Genomic DNA, 27,203 nt, shown 5'->3' with positions numbered 1-27,203 from the left:
GGCACATGCAGATTTCACCCAGGCCATTTCACCCCTTATCAAAGCTCGGGGTTTAAGTGTCCTATGAAATGTAATGTTGTGGAACAGATACAGGGATTGTAGCTAGGGCGGTTAACTCCTGGATGGGATGCAAAGAACACTGCTTTCATACTCAGTGAACTGATGATTATAATTAGACAGCCACTCTCGGACCCTTAACGACATCCCTTCCCCCCAAACTTGGACGTCCGTCCTCTCTTTGTCTGCAGTGGACTGCGTAGACCCGCAGTGTGCTGGGCACGGAGTGTGTGTCCGCGGGGAGTGTGTGTGCTCTCCAGGCTGGGCAGGAGTGAGCTGTGATGACCCCTTGCCAGCCTGTCAGGAGCAATGTTCAGGACATGGTACCTACCTCCCCGAGTCAGACACCTGCACCTGCCAGCCCAACTGGACAGGACCCGACTGCTACATCGGTAAAAAATAAATTTGATTTTCTGTCAAAGCGAATGCATGTAATTGTATGTCAGTGGTCAAATGACATGAGCAGTCTTGCCAGTTAAAAATTCCCACAGATGTGGGATGGATACCAGCTACTCTAAGGGTTTTTTTGTGTGCATATACAGTTGACATTAAATGTCTCTACAGTGCTATTTGAATGGCAGCTTTTTCTGATATGAGGAAACCTACAGAAATCATTATGTAATTTTTCTCACTCTGCATGTGACTTTTATCCATATGATTAAAAAAAAAAAAAACACCTCAAAGCAATGAAAAAAATTGAAAATTGTGTGGTTGCACAAGTATGCACACCAGGGCATAACTGGGGATGTGGCTGTCTTTACCGTGATCCTTTCTATATTTAATGCCTGGAAAATTCTTTTGTACCCTTCTTCTGAGAGATACCTCTGGCTAATGAGATGCCTCTGATGCTGCGAAAGCTCTCTGGAAACAGCGGTTGTGCTGTCAGATGTTACAGTAAAATGTCAGGAAAAGCCTACATATTAAAAGGGATAAACTTTATTTAGAGATAATCAGCGCTTCAAACGGTGACAGCTGCATGATGGCTGTTATTTAACTTGCGTTTGAATGTGAGGGTCAGTTCTGGACAACGTCACAATCGTACTGAGAGGGCATGCACACATGTGCATCCACATTATTTCAGTAATTTAATTTAACTTCCACTCTCTGAAATTTTCATTTTATTAAGATGAGTGTACTGGTTTAGAGTCAGATTATTTGAAGGAGAAAACTAGAAACTATCCCTTACTGGTGCCATATTCTTAATTTTTAAAAACTTGCCATTTGAACAGGGGTGTGTTGACATTTTATAACCTCAGCTGTGGCTACAACAACACAATCTACTGTGATCATGACTGTACATAGACATTTACAGTTTTCATGCTGACAATGGCAGTCATGGCAAAGGCAGTTGGAAACATCAATAATTTTGTAAAGAATAGTAAACCAAGTTTAGTCACACAAACAACTGTCCTCTGGGTACTTTGGTTAATGGAAGATAATGGATGAAAGATGAAAAAAAGCCTTCAATCAAGGCTGGTCTGAGATTGTTAATTGGAGCACAACATGGCATATAATCTTGCCAAGTGAATACTTTTTATGTTTCAGGGTTAGGGTTCAGGCAGGCTTGAATATTCAATATGCAACAAAGCAGAGAAAAGACAACAAACTTTTTCTTGCGAGGAGGGCGGATAGGAACCTGCACCTTCTGAAAGCTCCTTCCAGTCTGGTTACAGCTCCTTTCCGCTCCTCATTTATTCATTTGGGTTGGCCCTAGGTACAAAAGTCATTGCTGTCCTGAAGGGTTGGGGGAGACGTTTGGCAACAATGCAAACAAACGGTTTATAGTGGTGAGGAATGCAGTTTAGAATCTGCGCCAGTAAGTTCTTCCTAAGGAACATCAAGCGCAACCGGTCGGATTACAAAACCGCAACCCCGTCAGTCGAGTTAAGGGCCTGTCTCTTTCTTGCAGGTGCCTGAGACGTGTCAATTCCTCTTCTTCACAACCAACAGTAACAGAAAACATTCATCCTACCAATATACTGATTGCAAAAGACAGATATGGCATAACCTATATGTAATGATTCTAACATGCCTCTGCATAAGATTGACCGGGAACAAAATGACGAAAAAAAAAGCAGCATATTCAACAATATTGAAATTATACAGTTTGGCACACACCTCATCCTTGTCCTTGTTACAGTGTCATTTGACAGATGGCAAAATGTCCATTTTAAGGCTTTCCACCTCATAAAGTTAATGCCTGTCTTGGCAAAGATGATTTATGGGCAATTGGCATTAGCACTTGCCCTCAAGAGTGTGGATGCCTTATTACGGTGATATACCGTAGCCCGTCATAATGACAGACCATGGCTGAATATCTGACTATCTCTGATAGTAGCAAGAATTCACTCTGTATGATGTTGTTATGAAAAAGAACCCCACAATTCCGTATACCTCTCTTTCCCAGCCAAAGCTGAGTGTAACTCTAATGGAGAGCTGCAAACTCTCCACATTTAATCCACTTTTCCCACCCTCTTGGTGCAATGTATATTTAAATTGAAATAACTTCAGTGCGGCTAGGTAAGTAGTCTTTGTGAGCCTCTAGCACTTTGCTCACTTTACTCACAGATGATGCTTCTCTGTAGGGAGTGGAAAGGTGAAATAGAAAATAGACGTGAAAGAAGATGTATGAATAAAATGATTGTTCGAAAATGGGATACAGACAATGAAACAGAAGAGAGGAGGCTAAAAGGTTTTAACATGTCCACCACAGAGCTGAATTTCAGGTCACTTCAGGTTTGGAGACACAGTCCACATACGAACCATTTGTTTCCTTATAGTTCTGTTCACTCTTCTCCTGAACTTCATTATTAGATTATGAGAATTGTGAAAGAAATGAGAATGTATTCCTCCTTCCATTAACTGAAGCTTTCAAGCTAAGTTCTGAAGTCTACATTTTCCTTATGCAACTTTGACTTTTTTCCCATTTAATTCTTAATTTGCTCCATCTGCTCGGCCCATTCTCTTCTCCTCTCACACTAACACGCTTGTCGCGCCCACATACCCCCACCCACCTTGCTGGCAGAACTGTGCCCAGTGCCGTGTGGCAGTCATGGTGTTTGCTCCGAGGGCCAGTGCCAGTGTGAGGAGGGTTGGCTCGGCGCGGCATGTGACCAGAGAGCTTGCCATCCTCGCTGCGAAGAACACGGCCAGTGCCATGACGGGACTTGCATCTGCCAACCCGGCTGGGAGGGAGAGCACTGCAACATTGGTGAGAGCACGTGGGAGATTTTTATTATTCGCCGTGATATTTGGATCGGGAAAGGGTGTCATTGTCAGTTTTTTCCCCCGCAGTTGCTCATGATTTGGACATCGTTGTGAAAGGTAGTTTTTAATTATTTTTATTCATGAGTATGGCGGATGTTGAACAAATTCCAACGGCTCTGTGTGTGCGCGCGTGTCTGTGTGTGCACATGTGCGTATGTGTGCGTGCCTGTTTATGTGTGTCATCCTCAGATGGCTGCCCGGGGTTGTGCAGCGGGCACGGGCGCTGTACCCTGGAGCAGAGTGGCTGGCGCTGCGTCTGCCAGGCTGGATGGAGTGGGCCTGGATGCAGCGTTGTCATGGAAACTGACTGCAGTGATGGAACAGACAACGATGGAGGTGACATTCTATCAGCATCTATCATTTTCTAGCTCTATTCTGTCTTTGTTACCTTTTTTTCATTTCTGTCTTCCTTGCACTCTTTTCCGTCACGTCTCTTCATTCAGTAGCCAGAAAGAATCCGCTTCATTGTCCTTCGTTCCCTTCCTCTCTGCATTGTCCCAGTCCTGCTGTGAAGCCTGTGGAGCACTATTGGTCATTGCTTAAGTGTGTGTGGGTGTGCATTTACATTTTTGTCTTCTCGCAGCTAAATATCTGATATGCATATCACCTGCTGGGATCAAATAAATACCATACTTAAAAACAAACAATCACACCCTCTCCACACACTCCAGAAAGCCATAGATTAGCTAAAAAAAAAAGCAACCACTTGCTTTAAAAGAATAATGACATTGAAAATCATTCAAGGCTTTTTTTTCTTATAAATATTGTAAATACAAAAGTATAAGTGGCTTCTAAACATGTCTCTGAAAATTCATGAATGAACAGTAGTGAATCATATGTCTCTCATGTGGCTAAAGCCAAACTCTGGCAGAGTGTTTACTTTCAGTACCTGATTTTCCCATTGCTGCTTATTAGAATGGTTGAATGATGGATGTAAAGATTTAGCTTCAGTTTAAGGATGATGGAGGTTTTTCTGTTCTCTTGGAAAGAGACGGACCAAAGATTCCAGTTTGGGTAAATTTCCAAAAATGACGGACCGACAGGACTGTAAATGAGAGCTGAGCAAAACAAAAAAAAGTCAAAATGCCTCCGAATAACCTTGGACACTCTGAGATGAAAAAAAAAAAAAAAATCTAGTCGGCTAAAAATTCAAAAATGTGCTGTCAAGATGTCAATAATTTAATTTCAAGCAATATAACTTCACCTACAGTATTCTTTTTAAATTGCCAAGGTACTTTTGACTACAGCCAAACAGTGAACACATTACAAGGTGCCGCATTGCAAAGAATCCATTAAAAATGAAAGAACTAATGCAATATACTGTAGTTAGGTATCATACCGTGTCACGGAGCTCATTCAGGCTTCCGCTCTTCTACCGGTGCCACTTCACTCCCTGGCTTTTCAAATACAATAATGCAGCTCTTTGCTGCTTGTTCTTACATACGGAAGGTTCTCATTTATCCGTCTTTCAAGGGAAACATTTTGTCTCTGAAGCTAGACAAAAGATGAAAAGGTGCTATTACAGGTAATCTGCAAATTACTCTGATGTTTCCACCTGAAGAAATAACCAAACAAAACTGCAAAACATTGCATATAATGTTCAGTCCACTCCCAAACACAAACATTTAGACTGAAAATGTATTGCAGATATCCTAATCTATATTTGGCTCCTTTGTGTATTTCAATTGCCATCCATGCATAGTAATTTACAAACATTGTCCTTTTAATGGCAACAATGTAGCAAATTCAATTAATTGTGCTCTTTCAAGCTGGAGTGGTGAATGGTATGGAAATGAATTATTGTACTCTGCCACCTTTGTAGGAGGAGGTTATAATAGAATATTGTTGGCCTTTAGCTCTCTGCTCTGTGGTCAGATGCATTTAAATGTCAGCGCTGCTTCCTGCCTTTTGAGAAACAAGCCTGAAATAGGAAGCACAAATGCCAGCCTGGCTCCTGTTACCTGCTGCTTTGGCTCCTATCAGCAGTCTATTGTTTACACTGGACTTTTATGGCTCACATTCAAATAATTATTTTGACAAATGCCTGATTTATAGCAATATAAAAACGACTTGATGAAAGAATCTAATTTATCTTTGTGATAATGGTGATAAACCTACAGCTCACTATTTCAGGTTGCATTTCTTTGTTGGGATCCTAATTGGCTTTAGGGGCTGATTTGTTTTTTAATTATTTATTTAAATTAGGAACTCTAATCTCTTTTTGCGAATGAAGTGCAGTATACATCCCTCTTGAATATTAAATGGGAATGCGTTCTCATAGCCTTAACCAGGTTAAGCCCACACTGACAGAACTAAAATAAATAATAACTATCACTGTTAAACGCATCATGCATGCGCAGTCATTCATCATTATAGATGTTTTCACATGGTTTCTTGTCATTCTGCCTACATCAGATGGTCTGATTGACTGCGTGGATCCAGACTGTTGCGAGCAGCTGAGCTGCGGCTCTGACCCTCTCTGCCGCGGCTCGGCTGACCCCATGGCCCTGTTGCAACGGAGCCCATTGCCCCCGACTGCCCCCCCCTCACCCATTAACACACATACTCACAGTTTCTACCGTCGTATACACTTTCTCCTCGGCAAAGCAGCAACGCACACGCTCCCTGGAGATGTGCCCTTTGATACCAGGTATGTGCTTATTTACTCTTTGTGAGTCTCGGTCACCACCTTATTTGTGTTGTACGATTGTATTTGGAGTGTCCATTGTTAAAAAAAATAAAAAAACAAGAAGTGGAGATAATTAAGTAAGTACCTCAGTACGACTTGAAATGCGTGCATGGGGTGAGAATTTCAACCCTATTTATAAACTGGATTGGACAGGACATCATACTACTACCCTGTTTTTAAATTGTGGGTTTTGAATTGTTTAACAGGGCATTTTATTTCTTGTTTCACACATTTCCTTACACATATTTGGTAAATAATAGAGACTTGCTGAGAGTAACAGTAAGTTTGTTTTGCTACAAGGTCATTTGTCAGGAGCCGCACAACAGTTAAAGTAGCATTGTATCCTCTTTTGTGTCCTTTTATAATTTGCTCCAGCTATTTTCCACCTTTGTTTTATGCCAGTCGTGTTGCTGTGATTCGAGGCAGTGTTGCATTGCAAGATGGCTCTTCATTGGTTGGCGTCAACATCACCTTCCCTCAACACCCCGAGTATGGTTACACCATCAGTCGACAGGACGGAAGGTGCAAAAATGGTCACACACCCACACACACACTCACACAAATACACGCTTAAAGCATATTTTCTTTTGCTCCTCTAATCTCATTTTGTAATTCACTTTTTCCAAATCTTTAGTTATGACTTGGTGACTTTGGGTGCAATGTCAGTGACTCTGATGTTCCAACGCCCACCTTTCCTGCCACAAACGCGTACTGTCTGGACCCCGAACAACAACTTCCTGGTCTTGGAACAGGTCATCATGTCTAGGGAGGATGTGCCACCTCTGAAATGTGATATTCGGACTGTTTTGAGCCCTTATCCTTTAGTCCTGCCATACCCGCTTCCCAGATACACAGGGGCATGTGCAGAAAAGGGTCCTGCTGTGCCAGAGCTTCAGGTAGGCCCACTTAACTATTTTTTTGTTCATCACATGTGCATAAAAGGTAACGGTTGAGGTAACATTGAAGCAACAGCAATAAATGAGTCTGGAGTTTCTTTACACCGATAAAGTCGTCAAAATCTTTACTTAACCGGAAAATCAGGAGAATGAGAAGAGCAAGGTCTTTTTAATAAAGGCGATCCTGCCAAAATGGTAAAGCACAACTCTTAAAAAAAAAAAAAAAAAATAGAAAAGAAGAGCTATGCAATATCTAGTATTGAACCTGTTTCAAATAAGATTTTGTTCAATGGTTTTCATGTACAATTAACCTTCACAACTGTTTCTACAAATTGTGGAGAACGATAGCTATATATATATATATATATATATATATATATATATATATATATATATATATATATATAATATAATTGCAGTATTCTAGTTCGCTTGAATATGATTTTAAATGAACATTTCGTTTTCCCTTTGCGTTTTTTCTTCTTTTTTTTAACTGAATGTTTTAAACCACCATTGAAATGTAACATATTTGTATATTTTAATGAATTGAAAACCAAAAATTTCAATTACAGAAAAATCCTATGCATGATGGCTACTGTCAATGTAGGAGCTAATTCATTACGCTCTCTCTAATTACAGCAATGATCATATAACACAGCGATTACACATTTTTCATCAAAAAAGTTTATTTTCGTCTCGTGTTCTATTCAGGCAGTACAGGAAGAAGTTGCAATCCCAGGAGCCTTCATGAAGCTGAATTATTTGAGTACCCGAGCTGCAGGTTACCTCTCCCTGCTGCGTATCCTCCTCACACCTCCATCCACATCCTCGCCCGTCTCCCTTCTGGGGGGTCTGTCCAAGGTGCATGTTAGAGCTTCAGTCCAGGGAAGGTTGTACCAACGCTGGTACCCAGCTGGACCTAGTTTGGTTCACAGGCTAGTCTGGAACAAAACTGATGTTTATGGCCAAGAAGTGTGGGGCCTCACTCATGCAACTGGTAGGTTCAGAAATACGCCCTTAATTAATGTACTGTATTTATCAATGCTAAGTTGTTTTGCAGGTTTTTTTTCCGGTGCATTCTTTGTATATATTTTTGGGGTACTATACAGCAGCTCACCCATTTGAGCTCTGGGTTTTAATCAATTATAAACTGTCAGCTTATGAGGTGCACAAATACCATCAGAAATTTGAAACCACAAAAAAAAAAAATACACCGGGGAGTAGTAATCCAGCTAATCAGTTTGCTACCTGCCATTAATCAATGAAAACAACACAGAAAATGAAAAGAAAAACACGCAGAGCACTAGAATGTTTGGAGTCCTACCTTAATATAAAAATGTGAGTGAGCATGTATTTGTGTTTGGTGTTTGTTGTTGAAATGTCACTGCTAAGTAAATAATATTTGTGGGTGTTCTAACCTTTGAAGCGGTAATATAAAATGTACAAAACCATTCAGAGAGACCCCCCCCCCCACACAAATAAAAGTTTGAACATTGCTAGTCAATCTGGTGACTTGCAGTTGTGTTTTGAAATACTATCCTGGTTGACAGTGTAAAAGCTGGAAATGATATGCTGTCAGGACAATGTCTTATTAATATGTCACCGTATATTTCCTCTTAGCCATATGATAATATTCTGCGGTGACGTCACAAAACACTCAAGCAAAAATAATACATGAATAAAAAAAAATCAAACAAATTAAAATGATCATTCAGATGTTCTCTCAATTGCAGTTTTCAGAGATGGTTTGGTAAAACTTCTTTTTTTTTTAATTTATAGCAGCTGGGGCATTCAACCTCTGAATTTCTCCTCTCAAACTCACACACCTCTTTTTTAAAACAACATACCTCAACGAGGAAATGACTTTGGCTTATAGAAACTGGCCGCGGGCGTTGCGCAAATCAAAACCTCAAGATGCATTTTGGGACTTTTACTGTAATTTGGTCTGTGGGCACTGTAATCAGTAAAGGGTATAGAAGTCCTTAATGTTTTCTGTCTTGAACAGGCCACATAAAATAACATGAAGGGCTCTTGACATATGTTCTTTAAAAGCTATATTTTTAAAATAAGTTCACTTTTATATGATGATAAAATCCTTGAAATATATACTGTAAGTCTCATGCTGCTTTGAAACTTTGAGCAGACAAATCAAAAGGTTTTCTTTTGTGTTCTTCTCCACTCATATCTCTCTCATCTGTCACCTTTTCGTCTGTCAAATTTTCACTTCTTCTCCGTACCTTCTTCTCTAAACTGAGCTCTCTGCCATCTTTGCCCTTCTCGCTTCCATTCCTCCTGTGTTATTTTTCTTTCGCCTCCTTGTTATTTTCTCCGTTCTTTCTCATCTCTCTTGTTGCCTCCCATGTCTCACGCTGTCGTCTTGTTCTTTCCTTTGTATACTTGTTCTCCCATAAACATCGCCTCACTAGAATTTCTGGTGTCTTGCTGGCACGGCAACCCACATAAACACTGACTGTATGTCCACGTACACACGCAGCCAAAGAATCTGTAAGGACGGGAGATCATGCGCTGTTTTGCTGGGGTGAACACATGCCTGGGGCTTCAGCAGAGGGGAATGAAAGCTTTCACCTGTGTGCTTTAGTGCGTGTGCATATTGTTTGTCAGGGAGTGTGCATATGTGTGTAGTGGTATTTGGTCGTGAAAACACATTTTCCCATTGCACTTTGCTAGGCGCTTGTTATTGAGAGTTGGGGTTTATGTTTCTGGATTGAGGTTTGTGGGACCCTGAAGACTTTGGCGAGCTTCAAATGTATGGGCAAGCTGCTTTTTTCATCAGTGGCTTTTTAAGAACTGCCCTCTAAACGTGATGGATTTGCTTGACGGAAAATTCCTTATTATGCCTTTGTTGGAAGGAATCCCTTTGATCTTTGAGTGACTTACAATTATTTTAACAGTATGATGATCTGGCTCTTGTAGCGACCTTTTGTTTTTACTTCACTTTGACTATATTTTGATTTTCATAAGCAGAAAGATCCATTTTTTCCACACATAAAAATACTGTGATTTGCCTAATAATTATAGATCACCTTAGCTCACTCACCCAATAAGATACACACTTAAATCATTTATAGGGGAATTCAAAACTTCCAATTTGAGCTGAAGAAGCTTTTTTGGTTTAAAGGCAACATGGCTTCAAATAAGAAGAATCCAGTTGCCCTGATTCAACCTTTGGTACTCTCTTTGAGTAACTTTAATTAGGCTGATCAGAGAAACTAGTTATCAAATCCGTCTACAACCTGTCAGCTGGGAGGCATTCTCTATTAAATAGGTTATCACCTGAAATCCAATTTTCATAACACGTTGTATTTTTTTTCGTATAATAGTTTCAACACATGTATTAATTGGAGACTTTATTGCATGATTTAATTGGCAAGACTTTTGGAGTTTTCCTTCTTTTTTTTAGGGCGGATATTTGACTTGGTGCATGTGAGGGCCTTACTTATGTATTCTACTGCCTCTCTCCATATTTCTGCTGACTTAGCTCCGCAGGTCCCTTGAGTACACGTCAATTCAGATCCATTTGGGTCTACAATGAAGAAAGCTAGATAGATGAGTGCCTACAGTGTTTGACAGTGGCAGGTCCTCCTCTGCCACATTTTTGTCAATGATGTCAAGTTGTCTTTTTACCTCCACTTCATTAATGTGTTCATAGTGGATTTTCTTATATATCTTTGCATAAACTGCAGTAATCGCTTACTGGTTTAAATATATAGTGTTTTTTTACAGTAAAATATTATACTGTACAGACATTCACACTGTCACAAAAATAATGTTTTCCTTTTTTTTCTGTCTTGTTATATCCAAGTGAAACATTCATAGACAAATATTTTGTTAGACTGCACACCCATTAATCTTTTAAAATTATTAAAGAAAGAATTACATAAAAACATGAGACATTTTCCCCATTGTGGCTGAATAATAGACCATTTCACTCTGCTGAGGCGTGTACATATCATTTGATTTGTATTTAGCATTCGTTTGTAAGACAAGACTGTTTTGTTTTTAGCAATATGGCAGTATTTTCATCATCTGATTCAAAGACTAATTTGCTGTCAAGCTGAAGTGGGAAGCTGCACAATGTATCAATACAACTAAGAAGCCAGGCGCCAAATTCTAGGGCTCTTTCATATAAGACTGACTCCTTTTGATTACAGTGCTACTTCATACTGATCTCTGCAGACAGACTGGCTGATGAGGTTTTGCCGTACAGGTCTTTCATCTGGCAACCCAACATACAATATAGCTTTGAGAGGGATTAAATTCAGCTCCACTGTTACTGCAGGCACACCACCAATGAAATGAAGTAAAGATTTTTCCAATAGGGCTTGAACCAAGCCATCTAAACTGTGGCCTACAAAGATTCCATCACCACTGCTTTTGAGCAACATGCAAGATTGTCAAGGGTCTCACAGAAAAAAGCAAATAGTTGAAAAGTCTGCTTTTGAAATTTTTGTAAAGACCAACATTTAACTCTAAGAACTTTACTGCAGCATTTACCGAAATATGACAAATGGTTTGACACAAAAACAAGATGTTATTGTTTCTGTACGATGTATAAAATGGTTTAGTGAATACATGTACAAAGTTAATAGTGCCTCGTTCAAATGCAAGTTATTTGGAATGTAAAAAATGAGACCAAGGAAAATACGTTCAGATCTTGTTCCGCTATGAATTGGCCTGCAGCCCATCCCGAAAGTATTCACAGCACTTTTTCTACATTTTGTTGCCTTAGCCTCACTCCAAAATTGTTTAGATTAATCTCTTACCTCAAAATTCTACACACAATGAATAAAATGTGTGCTTTAATATGGTGCTATTAGACATATTTTTGCCAACCCTCACCCTTTTTTTAAATGTCAACACGAGAATCTAGTAACTAGGGTGGGCTAACGATTTTTCTCACTAAAGTAGGGTTGCACCGCTGCACAACTTTGCTTGAATTTAATATCTGCAATTGTGTGTATGTGTTTGCTTTTAGTATCAGTCGGCTATGAGTATGACTCGTGCCCCGGTGTTATTCAATGGGAGAGGAGAACTGCTCTCATGCAGGGCTTTGAGCTGGTACCCTCTCACCTTGGAGGTTGGTCTTTGGACAAACACCATTCTCTCAACATCCGTAGTGGTGAGTATGCCCCAAATACACACTGAGTCAAATTTGACGAATAATGAGGGGAACATTAAGACATAGTGACTCACATCAGTGTGACAAGATGCAATTTTAACTTGAACCTGCGCGTAAACCCTTCTCATGTGACCAATTGTGTCACAGTTTCGAGCCATGAAATTAACTTAAAAGTTTCTTTCAATTCTAAATAATTACGAGGCCTCAGGAAAACTAGGAGGAGATATTTAACTTTACTTCCCTCAGGTTTTTTTTTTTTTTTTTTTTGTAAAATCCCGACCTTTATCCTGGTACTTTTTCTCTTCCCTTAAAATTATAAACATAAGTTCTAATCAAGCCTGTCGGTCTAGGCGTGTGTTGTTCTTTTTCTGTAACTCATCATTTTAAATGCCACTAAAGGCAGATCACTTCAATCCATGTTGATTTTGGTAAAGGTCTTTGTAATTGTAAAATCACTTTATCACTGCACTGTGCCGGCATTGGTAGTTAGTAAATAGACTGTTAAGATAAATTTAAAAATAAATAAATAAATACATAAATAAATCATGTGTGCTCACACCATAGTAAACACAGTAAAATGCAAATGCAACTAACTGTAAAATGAATTTGGCAACATTAAAACACATGAGTAGTAATTAAAGAGAGCAGGGGCTGTGTAAAAGTTCAGCTGTGCTTCAGCGTGTGGCGGCAGCAGGACACTGAAATAGGCGATCCAAAAGACATTTCCAGACATATTTTTAACACCAATATTCGTCTTTTTATTTTATTATCTGGTCCGAATGTTGTCTCTGTACAATACCGCCATTATAACATTGCAATTTGTTGTTATTTGTTGTTTGCTGTCTGATACGATCCTTGCAGCATCAGTCATAAAAATGACTGACTGAAAGAATAATGTGGGTGCTTGCTTTATTTCAATAACAAATGCTGAGCCGCTGACTGTTTTCATTAATGCCACAGCGGTTGGTTGATTGGCGACTGTTTCCAGCTATCATGACGCCATGCACAGTTGTGTATTTGTAAATTAGGAGGGGTAGGGGTGGGGTGAGAGCTCTCGAGCTATCCTATGTTTTTAAGTAAAAAGATTTTTACTAGGACCAATCCCATGCCCGATATAATAATATCGTTGTGAGCTATCTGCTGGCATCTTTGGTGCCTACCAATTATGTTGAATTGAGTGGAGGAGCTTTATTTAATAAGCCCATATGTCTGTGTCTAATAAAAAAGGCTTTTTCAATACCCTGTGGCATCTATAGGCAATTACAAACCATAATAGTAGAAGGAAGATTAAAAAAAAAAAAAGTAGAATGCTTGGCTGAGAAATAAGTCGGGTGTTTTTTTTTTTTAATATCTATAATTTTAACAATTCATTTTTACATTAAAGAAATTATTGCTTAGATATTCACCGACGAGTTGAATTTTGCGGATTTGCTGATGCAAATTTCTGTAAATGAGTGATTAAGGTGTCAATTTGTGACTAACGATTAGTCAACCTCAAGCTCGGCTAGGTTCACACTGCAGGGCATAATACTCAATTCTGATTTTTTGCAAAATGTGTTTTTTGGTGATGTCGTTTGCATTTTCAAATAAATGCGACCCATTTTTTTCAGTGCATAATTGTGACATATATCCCTTGCTTGTTCAGACTGAAACCGCATGACAAAAATTCTGATATGGATCGGTTTCAGGACCACATAGCCAAGTGGCCTGAATTGCATTTGAAAAAAAAAAATCATCTGTGTCATCCACATTGCCATTAAAAGATTAGTTATAGAGTATATAGAGTAGAAATAAAGAACCAATAAGAGTTGGGAACAGTTGGACACAGGTGCTTTAGCACACTTTTCAAATTATTTTTTCTTTTCCTAACATCTAGTTCATAAATTCTCTGAACTCTAAGTATCTTGTATCTTGCAGTTGGTGTTTTTAGAAAGAATGTTCTAGAAATGATAAGAAGTCAGTGATGCCATGGACTTGGAAGCTCTTTCTGTTGGCAGTACGGAGAATCATTTGGGGAAATTTCACCGCCACTTTTTCTGTCCCAATATACAGCCGCTGTAACTATAAGTGATGATATAATTAATGTAATGATCTTGTCCCAGGAATCCTCCACAAGGGAAACGGGGAAAATGTCTTCCTCTCCCAGCAGCCCCCTGTTATCGCCACAGTTATGGGGAACGGATTCTACCGCACGGTCCCTTGCGGGCCGAGCTGTAGCGGCGCAGCCCGTGATCTTATGCTATATGCCCCTGTGGCACTGTCCAGCGGCCCTGATGGTTCTCTTTATGTTGGGGACTTCAACTTCATCCGGAGGGTTCATCCAGATGGATATACCAGAACCATTTTGGAACTAAAGTGAGTTGGAAGCGGAATATAACCATGTGTTTGAACATAAATGCATTCAAATCATTTGGTATGTGGCATAGTATGTTATAAACACATACAAGTGCATGAGTTAATCTGGCTTTGTTTCTCATTACAATACAGTATGTGTTTGTGATCCTGTGTGTAGTCGTTTTGCCCTCATGCAAAAAGGAGCGTATGTACACGCTAAGCTACTTCTTAGTAGAAAGTCTTTACTATGAAATGATGTGTTTTTGGTAGATTATGACAATATCACACTGTGCTGGAGGCACCACGGTCTCTATTGCTCTATTTTCTCAAGCATAGTATCTCAATGGAATTTCACTGTGATTCGTCCTGTAAAGTGTACTTCTTATGTAACTAAACTCATATTCGCCGGTATTATTGCATCCCTTACTAATACATTTGCTTGTGACTTTCATCGGTACTATATTTCATACTTTACATTCCTGTGGGAAGAAACTGCAAACAGCTTCCTGCTTGGATTAATATTTAATATGAAACAATGCAACCATTTAAATCAACCCTAATCATACTTTATGAGGATAAAATCTACTGTGGCTTGTGATTTTTTTCTTCATTTCTTGCTAAAATTGTGCTTCATATTTGCCTTCTTTGTTTTTTTTTTTCCTTTTTTTTTCACTGCTCCATCTTGGCTTATTGTCAGGAACCGGGACACCAGACACAGGTGAGAGGGATTGATTAACTCCATTTTTGTGTGACGCATACATACAACAACAACAAATTCAACAAGGAACTATTTTTTGATTGGCCACTACTTGAATTGAACTGCTTGATAAACCCTCCCTCCTGAATATATATAGTCATCTGTCTACCACAACAAATACAATAATATAATATTGCAAATGGGATGTTAGCCCAAATCCGGGGTTCTGCTGTACAAGAGGGCTGCTTTGTGAATGCAATCCACTTTCTGAGCCTGATTCAAAGAAAGCTTTTTGTGCCCATGCAGTTTTTGCTGGCTCTATCATTTTTTGCTGAATATTCAGAGTATGCTAAAAAAAAAATCGATTCGCATATCGAGCTTCTCAATTACTATTACTCAGAATATATTTAAAACGTACCAAAGTCAATAAGTTGCTCAAAATAAATCCCCTCCCTTTCGGCTTCTGGGTTATTGTGTCATGACATCACCACAGCCCATCGGGGAAGTCAAGCTTAGGTGGCAGGACGTCAGGTTCACCATCACGGTTTTGGTGACTAATAATGCTCCTGAAATGAACGAAATAATCACCATATACCACCAAAAATAAGAGATATCACTGTAATACATGTAGTAAATTGTGTAAAAAGTGTTTGGTTGCCTAAAACTGAGATATGAATCTTTGCATGAATATTCCATCAGTGAGAAAACTGTCTTTTTTTAATTGATTTCATCAATGGATTCTCATCCTTGAAACAGTAGACAGTGTCTATATACCAGCCCTTCAGATCCTCTGACAGGCAGTTGTCGGCAAATGTCAAACCAAAAACCTAACATTGTAAAGCCTAATGCATGGAGTGTAGTCTTCTGGAGGCACTTAAGATACCCTTTCCTCACCCTGGGGGTTTCTCCTTTACTTCCTCCTTCCATAGCTGCTTTTTACTGTTTGGAGCATATTTCGTTTTTATGCTATACTATTGTTCTCCCAAGTCAAATGCATTAATTATTCATCCATATTCAGCTCTCAAAGCTTTTCTCTCCACGTTTTCCCCTGCAAAGTGTCTATCAGCAAGCAGGGTTTTTAAAGCAAGGTGCCCTCAGAGGGGAGACAATATGGGATGTACTCAGTGTAATACCATTGTCTGTTCTTTACCTTCAAAAGGAACACACAAGGGGAAGACGTCCTCTGCAATATGCTATAAGATCCCTCGGACAGCCAAGATGACCAAATCAATCAGCTCAGATGGCTTTTTTTTTTTTATCTTACTTTTATCCCTTTTACATTTTAATGTTATCTTTCTGATCTGGTGGTTGTTTTCATTTCCTTTTAATTGGAAACATGCCTTTTGAGTTGAGCATCTAATGTAGAAAAAAAGACAAGTGATTTGTAATCAGCTCTGTGTACCAGCAATGCTTGCTGAAACTTTAACAGACCCAACAAATATTTTATGCTGCACAGAGCAGTGACACACTTTGAAACTCGTTGAAAAACTCTCCTTGGATCAAGTTTAAATTATGTATGTGCAATTCAGTGCAGAGTTCTGCAAACAGTTTTACGCTTAATGGAATCAAATGACTGACAGAACCTGGACCAGGCTGCAGAGCTAAGGATGTTCATGTTAATATCATGATGGACATTTCCAATTAAAGTTTAAAGAGACCAAGTACTGTATCAAAAACTGTATAGGCCTTTAAATATTCCAGCGGTATTTATCGTTGATTTTCCTTGAACTGCAGAAGGTAAAAATATATTCAAATTGTATTATTTATTTCTCTCATGACTCATGTTGGGAAAAAAAAGAATAATAGGGTGTTGTACTTGCAAATACCTATGTGCCAATAAAAAATCGGCATCGGCAGAGCCGTGTTAGATACAAGCACATACAAGCAATATCACAAAAAGTCGATAAACGTGACAGAAATAATGTGTCCTTTTCATGTTTGTTTTGAATATTATTCAACTCATAAGTATTTTCTTTTTAAATTACTCTTATAAAATTGTTGTTACTTTTCTACATACAGTACACAGGATGATTACAGCCTTTGTTATGCATCAATCTTCTTTGCTTGAATTGTTTGGGTGGAAAAAATAGAGGTCATTTACACCATGAAGTGGATACTGATTGGTTGTCATTGTGTAGGACACGAGCTGATTGGCTCCTGTTGTGGGTGAGAGGACAGGTCCAGAAGGAAAACTGGAAATTGGAAGAACAGTTCGAAGAATAGTGTATTTTCCTTTAAAAAAATGCCCCAAAAATGCCATTTAAAAAAAAAAAATCCAAAACCAAGACAATGCCTCCACATGGTCGTTTCCTCCAGGTGCTATTCTTCAACAATAAAATCTCCAACAATAGAATAGAATAGAATAGAATCTCCAACAATACAATAGACGGCCTATTGTACGTGTGTGTGTCCCCCTGGCTTATTGGGTTGAGGTCGCTGCATGTTTACAGTTGTTGCATTCATTATTCAAGATGCACACAACTCATCCCAATCTACAATATGTATTATACGTCCACCGTATTTCCCATTAAATACACAAACAGACTATTTCATTAAAGTACAACAGTAAAGATTTAATGCAATATGAATGAATTCATCACTTTTTCTCTTACTGCAGTGCACAACATTAGACTCCTTCCTTGCTTGATTTTTTTTTTTTTGTATATTCTTGCAAATGGATATACGGTAAGTCTTGCTTGCTTGATAAAGCCTCCAAAAACATCCAGAAGTAGAAGGAAGACTGGAAATTGGAGGAGCGCTTGAGAGTTGTCAGGAATAGTGAATTTTCCTTTAAATAAAATGCCCCATTAGCCTAGTTTAGCATACCACATAAATGCAAAGCACCCAGGTGTGCCTGAAACTACTACAGCAGCAATAGCAACAACGCCATAGCAAAGTGCTTTTTTAAAGTAAATGTGAGAACACCCTGCATTTGACAGGCGGGTCAATATTTTATTTGAATGTTTTGTTTGTATTTATTTGGAGATAATCAATACAGTAACATTCCCACTTGTGGGCGGACACGCACAAATGCTGAAGTACACTTTGGCATGATGCATACTTCCCTGCCAACTGGATGACTCCCACAAAGTTTTTTTTTAATCAAAGGCTGTGGTGATGGGGGTGGGGCAACTGCTAAATCTGCACAGCACTTAGCTCTGCCGCTTTTTGTGATTTGAATTGTTGGAAGTTGGACCTGATTCACACAAGATTTACACACGTTCTAAAACTTTATAATTAATGAATCATTTAAAAAAAAAGTTGACATGAGAATTTGGGAATCAAAATTTAAAAATCAACTTATGAAAATATAAAATCTCAGCACATTTTAGAGATTGTCACGTTCACATTTAATTTCTTGCTTAAAAATACAGTACAAAATCAGCATTCACATATGTCATAAGTAATACTCTGTTCTTGAATGTACTCTGTAAAAATGTTGCACTTCTCTAACTTTGCTCTCTGCTGACCTGTTCTCAATAGCACCAGCCCGGCCCATAAATACTACTTAGCCATGGATCCAATGGGGGAGGTTCTTTATGTGTCAGACACCAGCAGTCGCAGAGTATACAGGGTGAGGAACCTTGGTCAGCCGAAAGATCCGTCACGCAACCTGGAGGTGGTCGCTGGGACCGGGGAGCAGTGTTTGCCCTTTGACCAGAGCCACTGCGGAGAGGGCAGAAAGGCCACCGAAGCTGCACTCAATAACCCGAGAGGTAAGACCTTGTCATTGAGAATGTTCTTACTAATTGACTGCTGCCGCCCAAGGTTAGTGTTGTTGCACTGTATGAACAAATATTCATAAGAAGCGAGGTGAAAAGTGAACAATGCCTAGTGAGAGCTGGTTTCTACATTTAACCCTTTCCTGAGGAACAGTAGATCGCCACTGCTAAGCGCCAGCGGACTGAATCTAGATTTTTTTTTTTTTTTTTTTGCATATTGCTCAGTGAACCTTACTGGGATTCATTACTGTGAAAACAATGTTCATAAATGCATGGTTGTATGAGTTTAGTAGGGAAAAACTCTACCCATAAAGAGTCATGATCTCCATCCATTTTCTATTCCACTCATTCTATGAGACTTGCAAGGAACTGGAATCTATCCAGCTAAATTTGATGATGGGCAGACTCCACACTCCATTGATCGGCTCTGAATCACAGGCACATAAAGTAAAGAGACAGACAACCATCTATCATTGAACTCTGATTTGATTTTGCATTTTCAGAGAGGTAATCCTGAATTGTATTCCATTAATACAATGGATGATTAAGATTTGATGACAACACACAATTGTTTACTCTTCTCATTGTCTTCATTGCTTGTTCAATGGTACTTTGACTGCTCTCATGCATATAGCATTACTAGTTTAAAGATCATACTGTGTGCTGCCAAAAGCATCAATTTGCATGCTCAGTCTCTGGTGAGGGAGATTTTGTTGATTAAGAAAAATAGTATTGAGGAAAAGATCCAACCGAATATATATGTACATACTGCACAGAGTTAAGATCCGCACTTACTACTTTATAGCAAAATTAGATCTGAGAAAAATTTTTCAAACTCATCAAAACAAATGGAACTATATGTTGTTGATGTTTTTGGATAGAGTTAATTCGTCTATCCATTAGGACCAACACTGCTTGACTTTGTTGTGAAAGTCCTTCTAATCTCCTTTTTATTTTGAAAGTCAATGCTTCTCAATGGTGATTATCCCCATTGTTTTGCAGAAATGTGTGTTAATAACTTTGCCACAATTAGACAAGCCTGACATTTCAATTCATGCCTGAATGTAATTCCTACATAATGGCATTTTCCATGTTAGAATAAAGCAGACGTTTGTCTCCTTCCTTGACGAGCATACTAGGCCTCACCATGAGCGTATGTTTTAATGCAGATTTATGTTTCATAGCTGACACAAAATATGTATTTGCATATGTTTGTATACACAGTACAGGTAATAACAACGTGAGAAGAGAAAAAAATGTAGACTTGTTTATTATTGTAATTACATTATTGTTGTCACATTTAATGCAGGATGGTCCTGTGCCGGCTTAAGAAAAATGAAAACAACAGCGATAACATTGTTTTGTAAATTTGCTCGTTACCTCTTTTCCCATTCTACCCCATATAATAAGATAACCTACTTGTCTCATAATGGGGAAATTGACAATGAGCAAAAAAATGTGCCTGTAAAGCAGAACATGATCCCGTAGTGTTGTGTTTGATACGACTTCTGTGACTGCTCTACTTTCAAGTATGATCTACTTTTGTTTCCTCATTTTGCCTCGGGCTAGAACAACTTTTGCTAGCCAGAATTGACAAGGCGAGGAAACGCGATCATTAAAAGGTCATTATCCAGCAATGATCAGAAGAGAAGAGAGCCCAAACAGCACTAACTCGGCCCATTGGGGGCTGTAATTTTTAAGAAAGTATATACCGGCAAGAAGAAATAATCACTGTCCTCCTCAGTCCCGCCTACACACACGGCCACCTTTTGGCTCCTTGTATCACACAGGAGATTGACTGTCAGCCATCATCCTACACGGTCCCCTATGTCAGTCATTTTCAGCTTGTGCAGGCAATACAGAATGAGGCAGAGAGTCAGCCTATGTATTGCACAATAAACAAAGTTTGCTGCGCTTCAAATGTCACAGAATTCATATATTGATAGCTGCTCTTTCCGTTTGAGATCTGCAGACTAACGGGAGAGAACATGATGTGGATATTGAGAAAATTGGAGCAGATCCTTTCCCTTTTGACAGCTGATCTGAAGCCTATTATGCTCATTATATGTGCTCGCTGCAGAACATTCTGTTTTCATTCCTTTATGCAGCGATAGAAAATTACCTCCCAAGACTCCTCCTGTTCCCCCATGGTCAGGTATTTTATACTATTTGGCTCGTTGCGCTTCACAGAGTCTTGTGTGGCCATTGCGCTCTGACTAACCAGCTTAGAAAAGCTCTGGAGGTTTCTGCCACAACCCCCCTGGTACGTAGTCATCCATCTGCCACAGTCCACGCTTATGCTCCTCCTCTTTCCTTCAGCCTTCAACCGATTGTAATAAGTGTTAGACTTCACAGAGGAATATCCGTCAGTTTCTTCTCTTTTTTTTTCCTCTTTTCAAGATAGCTGTCTGTGATTCTGTGGCATTGATCTTCTCTTGTGTTCTGTGGTCCAGGCTTTTCTCCAAATGAGCACCTTCCTCCCTCTTTTTGCTCCTTCCAATCTTTTTCATGTGCCATCAATGGATCATCCATGTGTTGACATAGCTGCAGTAGGATTGCTGTGGCACGTGTGACAACATTGCAAACAGTTGTTACAGTAATCCGTAATTTAGATTTGGCCAACAAACTGCGGCACGATTTAGCCACACTGCTGTTGTGAAAGTTTATAGCGTCGACTGCAAAGATTACAAGTCCTTCAGACACTCGCTCGTGAAAAACAACATTGTTGAGAGTTGATTCCACATGTTCCTCCACTGTCAATTAGCTCAGCAAATAAAAGGCCTTGCTCCATTTAAGATGGAGCCCATGCCTGACATGAAAGAGACAAATTCCCTTGTCGTAAAGCAGCCCTGGCCCACATCTTTGCACTCTTTCAATTCACAACACAGTAGGGTGAATTTGTAGTGAATATATACAAATCAGTTTTTCCTGTAAAGTTGGTTTCGTTATCAAATTAGTTCACCCATCCGTTATCCAAGTCGCTTATCGTCACAATAGTTGCGGGTCAAATAAATTCTCAACCAAATATTGCCTTTTCACTGCAGAAAATGTTTCAAAGATAAGCGTCCTTTTAACAAACACTAAGATAACAGAAGGTACATTATTTACATATGCTTGGTGTGTTTTGAGGTGGAGTGCTCAGTTGTATCTCATTTAGTTTTATTGCGATTTTTCCAGGATTAGTTTTAACAGTTTGTATTCACAACTTGTTGGGTAAGGTGACTTTGTACTTCATTATGGTCCATGAAAGCATATCATGCAGCCTTGACTTTAACCCAAGAGGCAGGCACAGAGGTCACTAAAGTTGGACACTTGTCTAGCTTCAGTGACCTCTGTACCACATAAATATTCCGCGAAATAAATTGACAAAACAAGGCAGACTCCGTGTGTGTGTGTGTGCGTGTGTGTGCACAACTGCATTGTCAGTCACCCTCACTGACCCACAGGGGGCAGACTAATGCCCTTATCAGAGGCTGACATGCTGCCTCCTCATTCTCCCTCTTGCGCGCTGACCCTTTTTCTCCTCTGTTGCTTTTCTTTTTCACTCCATTCTCTCAATCTTTTCTTTCAACAGACAAACACGCGCACTGTGCATCATCTCTCAGATCTGTAGCTGTTGGACTCACCGCAATAGTAAAGATACTCAGTATGAAATTGTCATGTTAGAAAAAAAATAGTAACGGAGGCGGAATTATAACTATGAAGTAAAATAAGTACAGATGGAACAGGTTTTGCCAGTCACTAACCTCATACCATAGGATCCAGGCAGCTTGTCTGGGGGTTGACATACAGTCAACACATTGACCTCACACATTGACTATTCAGAATCAGGATCGAACATTTGATGCTTCTTGCAAGTGTGTGTCACTCTGAAACGGCAGTGTGCCAATACACAGGGTATGTGTGTTGCTCAGGCAACACGTATTTCAGCCTTATTTTTTTCCAAACCTACCCCTTCCCTAAAATGTATTTGCAGGTCACCGCAGAGAAGCTACAGCTTACCCTTTGGCTATGTTGACTCTATCGCTTGCTATTATAATGTGCTAATGCTTATACCATTGTTATTCTACTGCTGGCTCTCAAAGGGTTTAGTGTGGTGATTGTCTCACACGCCAGAGAAAGATAGAGGCAATGGGTGAGTGGATTTGATTAATACGGTGAAAGGGAAGGAAAAAAGTAGATTAAATGCAATCAAGTATCAAAATAATGTGAACTCTATGGTGAATGAAAAAAGTGAATGAAGTACATACAGAGAGAGAAAGAACAAGAGAGAGAGGGGTCATTGGTTTGTATTGAAATTGTGCCGCATGCAGCAAACCAGCATCTAATCTGCATAATAAACTGCCCCTGTGGCAGACTTCATTGGGTCAACTATCATTGTTGTTGTTCTTTGCAAAACATGCGCATCAGATCCTCATAGCGCTTTTTTTTTTAGCTCCAATATTTTCTTTGTTTAAGCTTGCTCACAATTTAAAAACCTTCTCTTGTATTCCATTTCACATTGACCGAGCTCTTGCCATTGCCCCCAGTCATCTTGCATTAATGATGCATTCATGAATTAATCACACAGTTAAGGAAAACAGCTGCATACCTTTTGATAATAATGACACTGTTAGGTCATACCAGTTATATACTGTGGTGTTTTCTTCTCTTGAAAGTTAGTTCAAAAAATTGTGCTGTTTTGTGCTATAAACGTGCATTTCTGAGAGTCCACAACAGGAAGTGTTTCTCACGACGTGTTTCTTTCAAAACTTATGCCAAAAAAAAGAAGAATTTGCCAGTGGCAAAAACAGAAGGCCGACAAAAAAGCATCAATCCAAACCCACTGCACATAGATATGTTGAGGACCTGTCAAGCCAGAGTGCAATTTTTACATGGCAGGGAAAAAATTATAGGCATGTAGTTTTTATTGTTTGTATATTTATTGCAGCCCCCCCCCTCCCCCCACCCCCGGGTAGAGCATGTGCAATAGCTGATGTGAGCATTTGTGACAGAAGTGGCGGAATATTAAAGCGATTCACTCACTCCCCAAAAAAATAAAAAAAAAAAAACATACAGTATACTCCTTTTAAGTGTAGTGCATTGTGATCCCAGAGCAAGAAAGTTTCTGTAAATAATCCATGCACTCTCACTTTAGAGCACATGTTCTCAGTAGGAATTCCCAAATGACCGTGAGCGCTGGTTAGCTGAAAGAGAGTAAAGTAAGCTTTTCATGTCATCTTACAGATCATTTACCTGTCATTGGATTTGAATAGTGTTCATGCAAATAGAAAATGGGCCGTTTACTGACCATGATACGTTTATTAATTCACACTGTTGGTAAAGTTCAAAATTTAAAAGTTTAAAAGTTACAAAATTTAAAAAGAACTAGTTCAGATCATAGTTTTGTTCAAGTTCATCATAATTAGACTATACATGTTTGCATACATGTAGATATTAAGGTTACTGAGGCAAACTGATTCAAAATAAATTTAAAAAAAACATGCGCAACTAATGTAGTTTTGAGAAAAAATGTGCAGATCTCAAAATATGTGTTTGTATATGTGTTTGAATGGTGAGCAGTCAATTCAGATGTACTCTAGTTCCCCGCAACCATCAACAGGACTATTTAGTGTGTCTGTGTGTTTTTTTATTACACTATTTATAAAAAGTTGTTGTAGATTAATACTTTGTCATCAACAATATGAAGAAAAATGGCATCCAAAATGGATGAATGAGTGTACTAATCCATTTCACTTTCTCAGGTTTCTAAGATTTGCCATTGCAAATCCTAAAACATATGTATCATAAAACCATCTTTTAGTTTTAATTATATTGCCAAACGACATGCTACACACTCATTAGTCACTTCCTTAGCTGCACTTGCAAAACCTAAGGTTATCATTTATGCATCAAAGTAATACATTGCCTTACACTGGGGATCAAAATAATGTTACGTTACGATTTTAAATTTACAGTAATTGAGTGTAAACTCATTGTAATTAACTGCAAGGAACTAATCTATTTCACTTTCTCAGGTACCACTCTATATACTCAAATATATGTCTCATCAAACCATCTTTTCATTTTAATTATATTGCCCAAAAACATTAGTCACTTCCATAGCTGCACTTGCACAATCTAAGCTTATCACTTATGCATCAAAGTAATACATTGCCTTTCGCCGGGGATTAAAATAATGTCACGTTACCATTTTAAAGTTACATATTAAACCAACCGCAATTTTGTAGCAAGAGTAAGGCAGGGAGAGATTACAAAAGCACACCGTGTGTCTAATGAAGCCCATAGTCAATAAGAGATGGCTTTAGGCCAGTGGCTGAGTCAGTTCCATCAAAGGTGCTACGTCGGTGCCACTGTGCGCACTCCCGTTTTTCTTGACTGACAGTCTCCAGCTTTTAAATCCCCGGACTCGACTCCACTCCCCCGATAGGACACCGAGTTAGTTAGGGGAGTCTTGTTAAAGGGATGTCAGTTTGACAATGTCAGCATGATCATGGGGAATGTGACGTGTGTGTCCCTTTAACTATGTGAAATGGCCACTGCTGGCAGCTGGCCTGTCAACCTCCACTGGGAGCCTGGCAAGCTGACAGGAGGAGGGGCGCTTTGCCAGTGCGGCGGGAAATAAATTACATTTTCTTGAGGTTGGTGCCCAACGCAGCCACACATACCCCCACCGGCACACACCCAGCCGGCGCGTGACGCTGCGATCGAGGCGATAGTGAGCCTGTACCCGTGCGGGTCGAAAGCTATCTTGATTCCTTTAAACACGCTGACAGAACGATGAATAAGAAGTGTGATGGTGGCAGACAAGGTTTACTTGGAAGTCCAATTTCACCCGCCTGAGCTGAGGGAGGAGGGCTGTAGATGTAACTTTGTATTGAGGTCAAATGTGGTGACAGGAATGGGTCCAGAGAGTAAATGTCACTTAGGTGCCATTATCACTTGCGCCATTATCACTTGTGGAGCCTTGATGCTTTCGCTAAAAGAGCACCTTCGCTGTCAAAATGTAGACACCAAATCTTAAAACGGTTGCAAAGAAAGCTTTTCTAGTTCGACTCTTTGTAGAAACTTTGGGGTTTTTTTGTTGCTGAGAGAAAAGCTTTTTATAATAAGCTGGCATTTTTATTCCGCCATTTTAGTAATGAAAACATTTGTTTCCCTCGATCTGATAATATCCTCTCCACCATCGCAGAGGATCTCTTGTTGTGATGCCGTGTTTGGTAAAGAGCCTCTTTTGTTAGACCTCCCTGTGTTTGTTTGATGTTCCACACAGTGCGACATAATCTGCAGACACTGCACTGATCCAGCCCCCTCAGCTTTTCACGGAACATTCTATAGTCCAAAGCATTTCAATTGCTTTTATAATTGAGTTTGTCTGCTGCCTTTGTGATTGCTGAATCTCTTTTTTTATTATGAAAGAAGGGAATTACTGCCAATGCGTATGTTTCGCACAGAAAACATTTCCTTGTGTACCAAAAAAAATAAAAAATCGCATGCAATTATTTTAAAATACCCCCTCCATTTGTGGCGTCACAATACATATGGCTGGAGAAACAACTCATTAGAAAATGTCAGCTTTTAATAATTAATTAATGCAGGTAATACATTGACAAATTTATATAGTTGGTGATAATTAGATAAGCTACAGTTTGGTTCAGACTTAATTACAAAGACGGCGTCTGTTCCGAGGAGCGTTTGATGAATAGTTAATGAGAAGTCGCATGAATTATGACTGCTTTCCCAAGACCCACCAAGATAAACAGACACCCATGTGGTGAACTCCTATTGATTGGTGAAAAAAAAAAAAAAAATGACTGGGAGGCATTAGCATCAGGACTTGCTTTACCGTGCTTCATTAAAATAGTTGTTCTTGTCATTGTAATGCATCTCTTAATGCGATTTGCTGCACGGTTGAGTGATTTATTCAACTTGGTATACTCTCAGTTTGGAAGTACCGGTAATCACAAATGTACACATAACAACATTCACACCGATGTAAAATATTGTCACTGAAGATAATGATGAAGGTAATGATAATATTCTACGAAAAAAATGTCAACAGTGTCTTTGTATCTTACAATCGAGGCAAAAGTGACTGCACTATTTGGTTGCTAAATCAGTCCCAACATACAGGATCTTATATCCAGTATATAGGATCTATATAGGATATTAAGAGCAATATAATGCTTTGAGTTTTGAGGGACGATGTATATTAAGAGATTCTAACATGCTCAAAAATGAAGAAGCTAATTGGGCAAAAAGGAAATCTGTGTTCTGCAATCTACTCCGCTTCTTAAATGACCCAAAATGTGTGATTTTTATTGATGAGATTTGAATTTGTAAAAATATACAGAAATCAATTTTCAGCGAGAATCAAATGCAGTGAAGGGAAAATAATAGA

The 27,203-nt window shown here is 39.2% G+C and overlaps 1 protein-coding gene across 1 annotated transcript in view; it reads left to right on the top strand.

Moving 5' to 3' along the window:
- The window catches only part of tenm1 (teneurin transmembrane protein 1), a 148,118-nt gene that overhangs the window by 90,604 nt on the left and 30,311 nt on the right, over positions 1-27,203 (top strand). Inside the window, exons 11-22 of the mRNA XM_088431226.1 lie at positions 249-449; positions 3,083-3,268; positions 3,352-3,381; positions 3,514-3,660; positions 5,740-5,974; positions 6,416-6,535; positions 6,648-6,909; positions 7,621-7,906; positions 11,906-12,049; positions 14,152-14,404; positions 15,081-15,101; positions 18,564-18,796. Coding sequence (XP_088287352.1) covers positions 249-449; positions 3,083-3,268; positions 3,352-3,381; positions 3,514-3,660; positions 5,740-5,974; positions 6,416-6,535; positions 6,648-6,909; positions 7,621-7,906; positions 11,906-12,049; positions 14,152-14,404; positions 15,081-15,101; positions 18,564-18,796 — 2,118 coding nt within the window. The remainder of the gene's footprint in view (positions 1-248; positions 450-3,082; positions 3,269-3,351; positions 3,382-3,513; positions 3,661-5,739; positions 5,975-6,415; positions 6,536-6,647; positions 6,910-7,620; positions 7,907-11,905; positions 12,050-14,151; positions 14,405-15,080; positions 15,102-18,563; positions 18,797-27,203) is intronic.

Source organism: Hippichthys cyanospilos, chromosome 13, assembly GCF_059441005.1.
Source record: "Hippichthys cyanospilos isolate Australia breed blue-spotted pipefish chromosome 13, RoL_Hcya_1.0, whole genome shotgun sequence".
Taxonomy (NCBI): Eukaryota; Metazoa; Chordata; class Actinopteri; order Syngnathiformes; family Syngnathidae; genus Hippichthys; species Hippichthys cyanospilos.
The sequence above is the reverse complement of the archived record's forward strand: the minus strand, read 5'-3'. Positions and strand labels throughout refer to the sequence as shown.